General features: G+C 38.7%; 2 protein-coding genes across 2 annotated transcripts; one reads left to right on the forward strand and one right to left on the reverse strand.

Moving 5' to 3' along the window:
* Positions 1-1,039: 1,039 nt before the first annotated feature.
* On the reverse strand, positions 1,040-4,938 carry dcaf7 (ddb1 and cul4 associated factor 7). The gene is made up of 7 exons (XM_034088936.2): positions 4,564-4,938; positions 4,114-4,272; positions 3,459-3,570; positions 3,237-3,355; positions 2,660-2,869; positions 2,341-2,458; positions 1,040-2,162 (listed from the first exon to the last, which is right to left on the reverse strand). The coding sequence occupies exons 1-7, from the start codon at positions 4,699-4,701 to the stop codon at positions 1,990-1,992; spliced, it is 1,029 nt and encodes a 342-aa protein (XP_033944827.1). The 5' UTR covers positions 4,702-4,938; the 3' UTR covers positions 1,040-1,989.
* A 1,901-nt stretch (positions 4,939-6,839) lies between these two features.
* ccdc47 (coiled-coil domain containing 47) lies at positions 6,840-13,460 on the forward strand. The gene is made up of 13 exons (XM_034088935.2): positions 6,840-6,948; positions 8,639-8,937; positions 9,060-9,161; positions 9,934-10,108; positions 10,216-10,337; positions 10,430-10,495; positions 10,874-10,975; positions 11,132-11,242; positions 11,352-11,437; positions 11,543-11,601; positions 11,696-11,805; positions 11,943-12,110; positions 12,864-13,460. The coding sequence occupies exons 2-13, from the start codon at positions 8,647-8,649 to the stop codon at positions 12,942-12,944; spliced, it is 1,473 nt and encodes a 490-aa protein (XP_033944826.1). The 5' UTR covers positions 6,840-6,948; positions 8,639-8,646; the 3' UTR covers positions 12,945-13,460.
* Positions 13,461-14,276: the final 816 nt, after the last annotated feature.

A 14,276-nucleotide genomic window follows, 5' to 3' on the forward strand; every position in this document is an offset into this window, starting at 1 on the left:
ACACTTTCTAAGAGCTCTCAGAATGTAATTATTGATGAGTATGTTATAAGTTACTGTTTTGGAAATATTGTTCTTCTTACCAAAGTACATTCATTTCACAGTTGCTTTGTGGATTGGGATTTTGGAAACCTATACTGGGAAACTTACAAAATCATTCATCATTTACAAATGCACTTTAAGGTGAATCATGTACAAATCCAAGAGGTCAAAGAGAACCACCATTTCTCATTTACATTGACTAATGTCAATGTTCATAACTCCACAAGTTTGTTAATATACAATTTGTTAGTGTTTATATTTAAGTGTTATTTGGGGCTGCTTTGTTTAGTAAGGACCAGGGCAGTTTGCAATCATTAACAGAACCAGGAGTATGGGCCTCATTCACCAATATCTTCATAAGTGTCTTATTAAACTTAAAGGGTGTTAGAAAGGTTTAACAAAACTGTAAAAGGTGGAGTACCGGACTCCAAATGTAAAAAGAAATGTCAATAGATCTGAAGTGCAGGTTCTTCTGAAGGAAGTGAACACCAGCCTTACATTTTATGGCCCTTCAAAGGGCACCAGACTGGAATACAACAGTGACATGCTGCTAGGGAAATGTAATCTACATAAGGGGGTATAACTCAGTGGTTGAGCATTTGGCTCAGATCAAGAGGTTGCCAGTTCAGTACAATCAAACAAATACAGATTTTATTAAATGCCAAAATAGATTTCTAAGTAGATGTTGATGTAACGGGACATAACAATCTTAAATTATTTCTTCATTTTAGTTCAACTATGCTTATTTAGGTGTGTGTGTGTGTGTGTGTGTGTGTGTGTGTGTGTGTGTGTGTGTGTGTGTGTGTGTGTGTGTGTGTGTGTGTGTGTGTGTGTGTGTGTGTGTGTCTCTGTGTGTGTGTGTGTGTGTGTGTGTGTGTGTGTGTGTGTGTGTGTGTGTGTGTGTGTGTGTGTGTGTGTGTGTGTGTGTGTGTGTGTGTGTGTGTGTGTTATTTATGGCATAATCTTTCAACCAAATGTAACTTCACAAAATGAAGCAGTATCACGTTTGGAGGAATACAATTTATTAGAGCAAATTCAATAATAAACTTTAAGAAAAAGCTACCACATGAACACCTGTCCTACCAACATCTTGAGTTGACATATTAGATGTATGTACATTTGTGCCTTGTAATGGCATGCTACAAGGACATGACCCTTTGATTATTGAATACAACAAATAGAGAGAAAGACTCAAAGTTGTTTCACACTCATCCATTCCAAAACACAAAGAAAATGCAGCTTTCAAAGCAGAATCTTCTATAAATAAAGAAGACAAGATAAAGTATGTAGAGTAAAAAGGCTGAACGACATGGCTCTGCTAGTTTCTGATTGTTGCTGTCCATGGCCAAACTAAAGCACACTGTATCATGACCGATACCACTGCAGTGACAATAAGAATCCCTCTCAGGTTATTTTACAGTTTATAAAATCATTTTGAGGGAGGATACTTGACATACACCCATTTGAAAAATGTACAGGGGTGAACAAGGCCATTATATATTGATTTTTGAATCAGCAATTTGTGAGTCCACCACAAGGCTACGATATATTCCTACGTATCGGAGAGGCCATTTTCTGCCTCCAGTAGTTTTATCAACAGATGTGACTCACAATATTTAAACCCTTCAAGATAATCTCAAAGTGGGTTGAAATCACACCAAGAAATATATAAAATCTTAATTTCAAAGGCAACTGCTCAAGAGTTCAGATATTCTGAACTCTATCTTGTGAGCAAAAATAAATAAGAGCTTAAACCCATTAAATAGAAGAGCAGTGCGACAATATGTCATCCAGATTATTGTGGGTAGGTGTGTGTGTGATACTCCAAACATGTTCAAAAAGTTCACTCGTGACCTCGTCCTTTTCTTCAAAGTAATAGTACGAGGACTACAAATTCTTAAATATTAAACGAGAAGGAGTGTCTCTCCTCCGTCCAAGTGTCCGTGGCTGTTACACACGCAGGATCTCCAGGCAGTTGTTGTAGCAGATGGCGATCCAGTCCGGCTGCGTGCACGCCCACTGCACGTTGTTGATCTCCCCTTCAGCCGTGTAGGCCAGGATGGGATCATCGATGGCGCGGGGCATCTGCTGAATGTCCCAGATCAGAGCCTGATGGTCGTCAGCTGAAGAAATTAAGAGGTGTAGAGGGGGCGTGACAAAAAGATTTCAGAATGAGGGAGCAGGGATGTGCAGCAGATTACTAGAGTTAAGATTAGATTGAATTGTAAAAACACAAGGGGAGATGAATGATGAGTTAATAACGTTACTCTGCTATAACCCACAATCTATAGGGGCACTTACCTGCCGTGCAGATGTGACATGATGAGTGAGGGGCCCAGGCGATGCCGTTGACACAAGCTCGATGGTTGTTCAGCCGAGCCACGGGAGTGCACGGCACACGCACATCCAGGATGACCACCTACCACACGGAAAGAATAACGCTTGAGATTAGAAGAAACCCCAATTTGCAAAGATGGTTAATATCCAGGTATTTTAATAGCATTATAATATATAAGCAGTAAATATAAATATCAAACATGGGGTTAAAAGTTCATTTAAGAATGAATCAAATGAATCCATAATACAGAAATGGTAACGAAATAATCTGTAGCAAACTTGCCTCCATGCCGTCCATGGCCATAGTGGCCAAGTAGTTGGGGTCCTGCTTGTTCCAGCAGAGCCGGAGCAGCGGGTGGTGCTGGGGGTCTTCGTAGATGATGGTGCTGTGCTCCAGGTGCCGGAGGTCAAACATGCGGACGGATCCGTCGGCTCCCACGGAGGCAAACATATCTCTGCCCCCTCCTGCACGACTGAACGCAATGTCATACACCTGCAGAGACGCATGAAAACAGTCATCTAAATATTCTGTTAAGCAGTACACATAAGCAAAAATAATGTTAATGTTATCTGGTCATGCTTATACATATATATACGATGAATCACTGACTTGCAACAACATGCATTTTTAAACATGTTGTAGTGCACTGACACAACCTACTGAAAACTCCTGAACATAGGTTCAACATTAAAGTAAACTATATTAAAATGATTGCAGTCAGCAATGGGCAAACACACTTTGCTGTGAAAGAAACACAGGTTGCTCATGTTTTCAAAACAAGAGTATCATTATTATATATTTTTCTTGTACATCTTGTTTTCCTACTGGCTGGAAGCCAAAATCGTAGGCACACACAGACCTCTTTGTCATGAGCGATGAGCTGCGTCTTCACATGTCCAGAGACCAGGTTTACTCGTCCCAATACCTGACCAGTCTCCAGTCCCCAGATAGTGCAGGTGGTGTCAATGCTGGACGTGCCTGCAGGATCAACCAACATGTTAAAAATAAATAAATACAAATGGCAGAGCAACACAGTCTAATTGCAGCCTCCTAACTATTTATTATAAAGTGGATTTCTCACCTAGCAGATTAGGATCAACTTCATTCCAGTCAAAGGATGTGAGGGGAGCACAGAAGTCAGAGTTCTTGTTGTTATTCAGCAAACATTCGAGACGTGTTTCAGTGTCGCTGACCTGTGTGATTAATGCAAAGAAATGTCATAGTGAGTGAGCAAACTTTTCTTAACAAGTACTATACTAAAATCTTCTTGCTGGCTATAAGAGCTGAGCAGCTGGTGTTTCTGTTCTTATTGGAGTTGAACATTATTGATAATTCCCAGACACAGACATTTTTGTATCTCCTGTAAGGTAGTTCTGTAATTGTCGTTTGCTTAGAAAGACAGGAAGGTAAAGGGTAATATCATTGTATTGTAAAGGCAAAACTAACAATGTGTTAGTCTTTCTATCAACATACTGTAGTTACAAAGCCATTGATATATTGGTCACAACAACTTTCCACGGGATGCTTCTTTTTATTTTAAGAAAAAATACATACAAAAGTTTATTTTTGACCAATATTAAAAAATATTATTTATTATTTATTAATAACACTTAAATTGATTTGCAGTGAAGGTGGTCACCAGTTCCATAGTTTGCTATTTAAAAAAACACTGACTGTATAAGGTTTGGTCATGACTCAAACAAACCAGTCTAATCCAATCAGATCAAACCTCCTACCCTCCAAATGCGCAGGTAGTCCCCACTTGTGGCCAGCAGATCCGGATACACCCCCTTGGTGTCAGGGATCCACATGATCTTGGTGGTGGGGTAAGGATGGTCAAAAGTGTTCCTGCAGACAAACTCTGAGCTCTCCTCTTCCAGACCCACCAGCTGAACCTGGACACGAACAAACAATAGCCTCTGTTATTATTTCAAGACGAGCTGCTGAACCACTGTTTACATGGCGACGAGGGTTAGAAATAGCACAGGCTATATATGGTGTTACTGTAGGATGCTTCTTTTAAAGATAAAAAAGACATGGCTGTACAATGTTGATACTTGGACGGTTGCTGGCTGCTTTTATGTTATTGTTATTATAAGCATACGAGTGTTGCGCAGAAAATCAGCATTAGCATTAGCTTGTTTACGTTAAACTAATGAATGTCCAGGACCACACTGACAGCGCACCTTGTTGTTGTACTCCTCCACAAAACTCCCGAGTGCCAGCCGAAAGCGTTTGTCTGGCCGGATGCTCCAGCTCATCGCATAAACAGTCCATGGCGCGTCGTATTTGTAGATTTCTTTCCTTTTTCCGTGAAGCGACATCCTCTCCAACTGCAGCTGTTGTCCCAGCAGCTAACACGCTAGCATTAGCTAACTACAGAATAAGTAGTCGTGCAGTCAACTACCAGCAGTTACTGTGGTCGACAATGAGAAATATCAGCAGTGTGGCGGTAATGAGCTTTTAATAACATTAGTCTTGTTTAGGAGCGAGATCCCTCACCACTTTACTTAACAAAGAGTGCCATTGCTCGTTATGACTTAGTGCGCTGTCAAGTCCACCGAAGCACATGCTACTTCCGGTATTTATCTTAAACAATAAAAGCTCAGAAAGCCTTCACCGTCGAATTAGCTTCTTTTAGTATTTATCTCTATGGTATTTATCGACTTTCTTTTGAATAATAACATGAACCTTCTCTGTAATATTTAATTATAACTTTAACTTAATTCATGCATAATTGTAGACTATATCTTCTCTGGTTAGCTGCCTGTGTTGGTGGTAATAATGTCTGTGAAAACACATTCCATGACTGGTAAATACAAAATGAAACCATTTCATCCTTATACTATTACGTTGTTACGGAAGAAGATTAGGGCCACATGTGAATTTTTCTTTAGAGATCTGACCAAAAGTTAGATTTTTACTTCTGAGATTAAAGTCAGAATTTCTCCATTTTCAATTCACGTGTGTCCCTAATCCTCAATTCCTGATGTTGTGGATAAATGTCACTCATTGCTCTTGTGTTTTCAAATTAAAGATGAGTGAAACCAACAGGTACACCACAAGTGACACATCACAATCACTCCAAACCAATTTAGGCCGACTAGGTAAACTTCGGGCAAAAAAACTACATCGGTACATCCACACCATTGGATTATAATTATTGATGTAGAAATAATTAAAAGATGCAACTTGTGAAGGTGGAACTAATTATTAGCGAGCCTGTATATACTGCAGGGTAGTTTAATATATGATAATATATCATAAAGTATTGTATTTTGTATGAAAAAGTCTGAACTGTAAATCCTAAACATTTAGTGGAGAAAAGTACAATATTGACTGAGAAGTAGTTGATTAAGTATAAAGTTACAGAAAATAAAATATTCAAATTAAGAACAATACTTAAATAACACTTTTGTTGTTACTTTCCACCACTGCTTTACTTATGGCCAAACACGTTTTACAAAAAAACATGTTCTATCCGAACTCAGCGCTGTCCGAACTGTGTATGTGAGTTTTATTTTGTATGTTTTGTATGACACGATGCTATTACGCCTAGCTTGACAACAAGTTGTAGTTACTTAATGTGGCCAGTAGAGGGCAGACATGCTCATGTTGATTAACAGTAGAACACAACCTCTACCGTCAGCTGTTCAATAAAGTTAGAACTGACTTTCTACTTTCTTTACTATGTTACCTCCATATAGTTATAGCAATTATGAAAATGTCTATTATTCCAAAGTATGATATAAGTAAGTATGTAATACAATGATATTCACTATTATCTTTTGAATTAAATCAAAATGTGATCTGTACTTAGTTCCATGGGTGTACTCGGTGCTGGCACTAAGTGCTGGGCAAAGTAGTTGGTGTGAAAGCGGCTCAAGACTTTATTACTAGAAATGGTTATTTATTGAGAATATTTATTTGTGATTTGTTAAGTCCTGTCTATTTTATCTTATGGACTATTATCTCTGTACATCGCCTATTCTTTCAATTATTTATACTGTGATAATTTGTATGACCCCTAGAATAATTGTAAGTAAATATGAAATATTATTTGTAATGTATTGTTATTTATATGTATGTTTTTTGTCTATGTACAAATTACATCAAAACAGTTTCCTTGTATGTGAAAACCTTTACAATATAAATAATATTTATTACTTTTATTCTGCTTAATCTATCAACAATGTATACACATTTTTGTATTGTCTGTGTACATAAATGTGTTGATGGCACATGGGTTGTCCGTTCAGTCTAGACGGATACACATAATAATGATCGTAATGATTACCTAACAGTTCTTAAATTCATGTTGTCATTAAAATAAATAAGTAAAGTGCAAAGAAAGTCAAGACAACAACCGCATACAAAGTTCCGGTAGAAACATTTCAGAATAAAACAGTTGGATTATTAGCTGTGTACATCCTGCTGTGATGCTTTTACTCTGAAGGTCCGGTCTTGTGTCGAGTGCTCTCCCATTGCTTTAGGCGTAACATCACTACAAGGACAGTTCAGGCTACTTTAGCTCAACCAGCGATACGGTTATTGTCACAGTAATTCTCCAGGTAAGCTCTTTGTTCGATCCGTCAATTTTTGTTTAAATAAAACACCGAGTTGTGTTAAAAAGAAAAAGACTGATGATTTTCGTTTAGGATCAGGTTGGCTGCTAGCAACAAGGTGCCATGCTAGTTAGCCACCGTTAGCATGATAATGCCAGATTTGCTAACAGCTAATGAAAAAGTGTGTGAGAGCTGGGGGATGGGTCGGGTATTATTACGGTTGTTTAAGTGTAATCCTACGGGTGTCATTAGAAACGTACACGGTTTAAGTTGTGTCTTGAAATCCACATCATATAGTAGTATCCATTTAGCCTGTTAGCAAGCGTGTCGCTTTCATTTTGGCTAAAGTTAGTTGGGCTAGCGACAGCTCTCTGGGTTAAAACTCACCAGATTTCACCCCCATCCAGTAGCTTCTTAACTTTGACCTAGCTTTGCCTTTCCTTTGCCCCAGATATGTCGCCGTGTGTCGTTAAAATGTCTTATCTGTATTACCCATTTATTAGCAATGGCAAAACGTCAGATAACACTACTATGAATTACTCCTGTTAACTGTGACAGTTATACTGCATATGTTTGTACTGAACACATTAACCAGTATTCTTATTTCTTGCACTTTTACCATCATTATTGTTTAGCATCAGCCAAAACCTGGTTAAAATAGACAAGTGACAGCTAACTCAATGACCCAAAGTGTTACCTATTGAGTTAATGGTGGAATCATCTAAACACTAACTAAGCCATTTGCAATTGACCAAAAACAACTATTAAACTGACGTATGGTGAACCTATATACATTTATTTTTTTCTCCATGTTTATATACTTTTGTATTCCAAACTTGGACTGTAACGTAAGCCAATATTAAATACAGTTTTTTGTCTGATTCTAACAGCTTATTTGGAGATAAAAAACGCATCTCCAATACTGACAACGGAGTTCCTTCTCTTCATTATTGTGTTGTAGTTAATCTCGGCCCATGGGGATTAGTTTTGCCTCTTTGGGATTTGTCACAGGAATACCCATTGTGTGAGCAGGGACTCCCTTATACTAGTTTTACCTGGGCTCTTGTCACAGTTATAACCGTTATTGCCAGAGGCATCATTTTAGACTCCCCCATGTTAAATATTTACCTGGTTTAGAGTAACCTGGAAGTAATAACTTTCAGCAGGTTTTACTGAATTGCTTCTTAGCTTTCTATACACTAAACACTTAAGCTTAATTTTGACCCAAACATTTAGAATAAGCCATTTATTGTTAAAATGCAATAGTGGCAAAACATGCTGTTTTACACATACTGAAATATGAAGATGTTTTTGATATAATTTTAAATGTAATATTTTGGGTTTTGAACTGAATAAAAAGACATCACTTTGAGCTATGGTGGATATTCAATTGGATGTTTTTACTACTTTCTGTCACGAATAAACCAAATTAGATCAATGGCAGATGAATAATAATGAAAGTTATCATTAGTTGGTGAGTTTCAGCCGTAGTTGACCGATTTCGGGAACTGATTTGGCTTTTCACTCTTGATTTTTGACAAGTCTGTAAGAATGTTCCTTCTTTGTCTAGCATTTGTGTGGACCTTGTTACACTTCTGCATTTGACTTTCTCTGCCAGTTTTTACACCACCCTTATTGACGGTTTCCCTACATGTTGCATCAGCTCCCTTTGACTCTCCCTTCCCCTCTGGTGCAGGTCCCACCATGCGAAGCACGTGTGTCCTCATGATACCGGCGCTCCTGCTCCTCTTGGCCCTTCCACTCTCCAGAGGACGCTACAATGATGACTTTGACGATGGTGAGGACCTAGCAGACTTTGATGACAATGACTTCGCTGAGTTTGAGGACATGAACGAAGATCAAGCTGCGGAGGCAGAAACTGCCCCCCCGCCTCGTGCCTCACCGTCCTCACAGCCTGAAGAGGACGAAGATGAAGATGAAGCCACTGTGGAGCTGGAGGATGGCATGGATGGGTTTGACGACTCGGAGACACAGGTCAATTGCTTTTGTTAACAGCTTACTTTTTGACCACATTATAATTTCTTTTTCTTTTTATGCCATTATATGAAGTTACACAGAATCTGTAGCAAAGCTAACTCAACTGCATATTTCCCTAGGATCAAGACATGTACAGCAAGTATGACCAGGAGGAGTTTGAAGGGATTGGAGACATGGAGAAGCCAGGCCACTCCATGAAGGACCCCCTCATAATCCACACTGTAAGCCGGCTTTATTGTTAAATCTTCTCACTAGCGAGTTTCACACTCTTCTGTCTGCTGCTGTTTGCTGAGGCTCTGAATGTGAACAAGCTGCCTACAAAACATATGCTATTGTAATGTAAATGGGGGAAATGAACATAAACTCTTGTCATGGAAGAACAACTATAACACTGAAATTGTAGCCCTTGGCAACTAATTGACGTTGTTCGAAATTACCATTATTTCAGTTACATTGAAATATAACTCCAGAGCTATGCACGGTCCAAAATGAAAAAAATGTAATTGGAACTGATAATATAATGTTTTCAGCTTCAATCCATATTTGTTCAAGTAAGTTGATTTTCTGACAAAAAAATTCCTTGTTTTTATTTGAATACTAATTATTGCAAAATAATCTAAAGCCTCCACATAGTTTCCTTGTTTTTTAAAAAGAACAACACACAATGACCATGAGGAGTTTGAGAACTACTGAGATGGGTATCCCTTTGATCACATTGCATGACAACCCGGAGTGAATTTGTGCAAAGTTTTTGCAGGGTGCCAATTGTGATAGACTTTGCCATTCATTCAAAGCTAGTTTTTTTTAAATTGTTTCTACTTCAAATTAAAGACATAGAAGATGTGTTTATTCCAATTCAGCTGTTTTTAACATGTATTTTACACATAGAATGATTCAATCTAAATAAGGATCTGTTCTGGTTGCATAGTTACGATCGTTTTTCTGAAAGTGAGCTATAATACTGATGACCCATTGCTGGCTGTTTCCCTGCAGGTTCCTGCACATCTGCAGAACAGCTGGGAGAGTTACTACATGGAGATCCTGATGGTCACCGGCCTGTTGGCCTACATCATGAACTACATCATTGGCAAGAACAAGAACAGCCGCCTGGCTCAGTCCTGGTTCAACTCTCACAAGGAGCTGCTGGAGAGCAACTTTGCTTTAGTGGGTGAGTACCTCCCACTGCAAGTGTTCTCATAATAAAGTACTGTATGACAGGGTGGGGGTCTGTTTGTAGCACAACCCGTCTCAATTGTCAATGATGTGTATGTTCAGGTGATGACGGCACCAGTAAAGATGCAGTCAGCACTGGAAAGCTGAATCAGGAAAATGAGCACATCTACAACCTGTGGTGCTCGGGACGTGTGTGCTGCGAGGGCATGCTGATCCAACTCAAGGTATGGGCAGCGTGTTCATGTGAAGGAGTGTGTGGTGGTCGCTGTATTGAGTTAACTTGCAGCCATGTAATCATCCTTGTGGTTTGTTTCAGTTTCTGAAGAGGCAGGACCTGCTCAACGTGCTGGCCAGGATGATGAGGCCTGCCGGGGATCAAGTGGTGTGTGTATACTAATCAAATATGTTTGTGAGGGGCAGGGTTTCCTTTTTTTAATATATTTGTGCCTATCCATGTGTCCTGGAAGATTTTAAACTCGAATAATGGGAGAAATGTGGTCAAGTGTTACCTGTGTTTACTGGGCTTAAAGAGACATTCTACGGCACATCTGCGAACAGCTCACATCCGTACGTCTTCATTTGAGCTAAAGCGGACAGAAAGACCTGTGACATCTAGATATATCACACATTAACATATCTTCCTGGTTATAAACGGTAATTACCGGATACGGAAGACCTGGTGTGGCGTTTGTGAAGTGACTTTGCTTCTAAAAGTATTCTAGTTGTCATTGTCTCGCTAACAATGTCTGTTTGTTTGTAGCAAATAAAAGTGACTCTAAATGAAGAGGACATGGACACGTTTGTGTTTGCTGTTGGCACCAAGAAGTCGATGGCCAAGCTTCAGAAGGAGATGCAAGACTTGGTAAATATCCTCCAAAACGGTTTTAACTTTTATTAATAAAGTTAAACTACAAAAATAATGCATTTATCTGTAGTCCCTTCTCACCCTGTTACAGTGTTACCCATAGACATTAACACTTAAACAATGGACTTGATTATTTTGGTTCTTTTTCCATAGAGTGAGTTCTGCGGTGACAAGCCCAAGTCTGGAGCGAAGTATGGGCTCCCAGAATCCCTGACTATTCTCAGTGAGATGGGCGAGGTCACAGATGGCGTGATGGACAACAAGGTAATATCTCTTTAGTGCTTATCTCACGTCACACAGTATTATTACAGTTTGTCTCGGCGTACAGCATTTGTCTGACCACATGTGTCTGAGTCTGATTTTGTATTTTTAGATGGTGCATTATATCACCAATAATGCTGACAAGATCGAGTCCATCCATTTCTCGGACCAATTTTCTGGTCCAAAAGTTATGCAAGAGTAAGTATTCATGTCATATTTTAATCTCTAACATGGGAGTTATCTAGGATTGTTGTTTTGTTGATATTCTTTATTGGTTCTAAAAGTTTCTGTGCTGTTTCACAGGGAGGGTCAGCCCTTAAAGCTGCCTGACACTAAGAAGTCACTTATGTTTACATTTAATGGTAAGCATTCAGTTTCTCCTATTTTTTAGAAGACCCCATAATTAGACTTTGAAATGTAATATACACTGACTGTTTTGTTTCTTGTGTTTTGTAGTGCCTGGCATGGGCAACACCTCTCCCAAAGACATGGACGCTCTGCTCCCTCTGATGAACATGGTGATCTACAGCATCGACAAGGTCAAGAAGCTGCGTCTCAACAGAGAGGTGAGCAGGATTTCAGTGCTCTGCTTTGTCATAGTTCAGCCACGTGACCGCTCACTTGTTGACAGTATTTCCTGCTATTAAATTGAACTTTAAAGTCAAGCTACGAGTCCCCTTTTTAATCTTCTCTGTATATTTAGGGCAAAATAAAGGCAGACAGAAACCGTGCCCGTGTGGAGGAGAACTTCCTGAAGCAGACTCACGCTCAGCGGCAGGAGGCAGCGCAGACTCGCCGGGAGGAGAAGAAGAGAGCCGAGAAGGAGAGGATCATGGCTGAGGAGGACCCTGAGAGACAACGTCGACTGGAGGTTGGCAATGCCACACACAAGAACACAGATAAAGGAATTAACGATGGATAAAGTCATTCTCTATCCCTTACTGTTTCTAAATGCATCACTTAAAGCAGTTCAGCATATCCGCTGAGTCTGATGGAGTTGCATGATTCTTACAGTTTAAGTCAAAGTAGTTTTAAGTAAGAGCATCAACACGACTTTAAAGTTCCCCTATTACACTTTTTTAACAATATATTATAGGTCTCAGATATATACAAAACATGTCTATGAAGTGTTTGGCTCTAAACTATTATTATAAGAAAATATATATATATATTATTATTGTTGTACGTTTTTTTTTTTAAACAACCGGATCATGCCGTGTAGCATGCCATAAACCCCTCTGTTTCAAAAGCACTGGTTCTGTGTCTGTAGCTTTAAATGCTAATGAGCTGCCATAATAGGTGACCTATAAATAAAAAGCTAGAGCAACAATCGCACATTAAGACAAACATTATTTTTATATTTAATACCATACAATGCTGTCATGCTATTTGTAACAAACAAAGTGACAATTTACATTGATTGCTGTAGGTATAAACAAATTCAAATGTTTCTGAAATTTGATTTATTATAAAAATGTAGATGTAATGATCAGGAGTCACCTTTTTAAAAGTTAATACATTTTAATCTTTAAAACCTGTAAAAACATTTACTGACAAAAGGGCATCCAAAATAAGTGAAGATTTCAAAATGTAACACTAATTATTTTATTTTTGCCTTTTTCAGGAAGCAGCCCAGCGACGTGACCAGAAGAAGATTGAGAAGAAGCAGATGAAGATGAAGCAAATCAAAGTGAAAGCCATGTGAAACCGCAGCCCAGGGATACAAGCACACCTGAAACAGTGCTCCGCTTCTTTCGAGTCACCACGGTCCGCAGCTCTGGCACCAAACAGACATCCTGTGCCTCCGGGTGTGTCAAGCTCTGCTGTCTCTGTCCCCACCTGCGCCATTTGGTGTGGCTAAACTCAAATGACTGAGAGTGAACTGTCCATGTCAAGTGAGAGGGACTTTTTCACCATCGCATCACCATGTTTCACCATTTTTTTTTCGTCTAATTTTGTTGTCAAAATTAATCTGAGCTCTGTTTGCAAGCTGTGTCGCTCTGGGAGCTTTTTTTTTAACTTCATCTGCTGGGAAGGAACAAACTATTTGGTGGTTAATTGAGCCACATTCTAAAAGGAAATTTAATAGCATTAATATAATCTTAGATGAGACTATCAATAAAAAATGTAATTTATATCTGCTATGAGCTTGGTTTCTTGCAGGCTGTTTCTGATGAATATCTAAGCAAACATAATAAAATGCACTGGAGTCTGTTCGAAACTGTTTGTTGGTTTTTACTGGGGGAAATTCATCTACTTGATTTAAAGGCTATTGATGAAGACAACTGTAGAAACTGAAACACAGACACTTTGGTAGCACTTTAAAGAGTGGTCTATAACGGGGAGCAGAATGGGTGAGGCTTAATTCTAAAGTTAACTTTGAGATTGTGTCAGCAGTCTCTGAACTAGATTTGGTTTCATCTGCAATAGTCAAGTTAAAAAGGATACAATGACCATGTCAAGTCTGAATGAACTCTAAGATTAAAACTATGATCCTCCTTGGTCAAATGAAAACACAATCTTTCACAAGGGCACAGAAACTGCACAATTTGGTGAAAGAATATTGCATTTCTACAATCAAGTTGACCCTATCATAGTGTTATCAGCAAGATTTAAATTATCAAACTTAGTACCAGGCAGCTTACTTGACTAATAAAATCATATTAGTTATACTTTATTCATCCCAAACTTAAATGAATAATCTGTCACGAAATACTGATTTAAAAACGTTTTTATTGCCTTTCATTTTATTGTCGGAGTTCGAGCTGCATCTGTAGTAATGGTCTGTTACTTAGCAGTTGTTACCATGAATTACAAACTGTATATTGACTTCATTCACCAATCAAAATCACATTGTTTATTATTTGCTGGTGCCCAATAATAAATGATCATTCGTGGAATGTATATTTACTCAACATCTGTGCTGTACAATGTATAGTATTTCCCTTTTGTTCACTCACTGATATTTAATGGACATCTGTGGTAATCATCATGTAATAAGACTTGGAATACAAAACCTCTTATAGTTATAAAATAG

Source organism: Pseudochaenichthys georgianus, chromosome 8, assembly GCF_902827115.2.
Source record: "Pseudochaenichthys georgianus chromosome 8, fPseGeo1.2, whole genome shotgun sequence".
Lineage (NCBI taxonomy): Eukaryota > Metazoa > Chordata > Actinopteri > Perciformes > Channichthyidae > Pseudochaenichthys > Pseudochaenichthys georgianus.

Coding starts and splice junctions, on each gene's coding strand:
- ccdc47 (XM_034088935.2), top strand. CDS start 8,647: ATGCGAAGCACGTGTGTCCTCATGATACCGGCGCTCCTGCTCCTCTTG. Junction 9,162..9,933: donor ACCCCCTCATAATCCACACT/GTAAGCCGGCTT, acceptor GTTTCCCTGCAG/GTTCCTGCACATCTGCAGAA. Junction 10,338..10,429: donor GCATGCTGATCCAACTCAAG/GTATGGGCAGCG, acceptor GGTTTGTTTCAG/TTTCTGAAGAGGCAGGACCT.
- dcaf7 (XM_034088936.2), bottom strand. CDS start 4,701: ATGTCGCTTCACGGAAAAAGGAAAGAAATCTACAAATACGACGCGCCA. Junction 4,273..4,563: donor TGGAGGAGTACAACAACAAG/GTGCGCTGTCAG, acceptor GTTCGTGTCCAG/GTTCAGCTGGTGGGTCTGGA. Junction 2,870..3,236: donor TCATCGCTCATGACAAAGAG/GTCTGTGTGTGC, acceptor GCGTCTCTGCAG/GTGTATGACATTGCGTTCAG.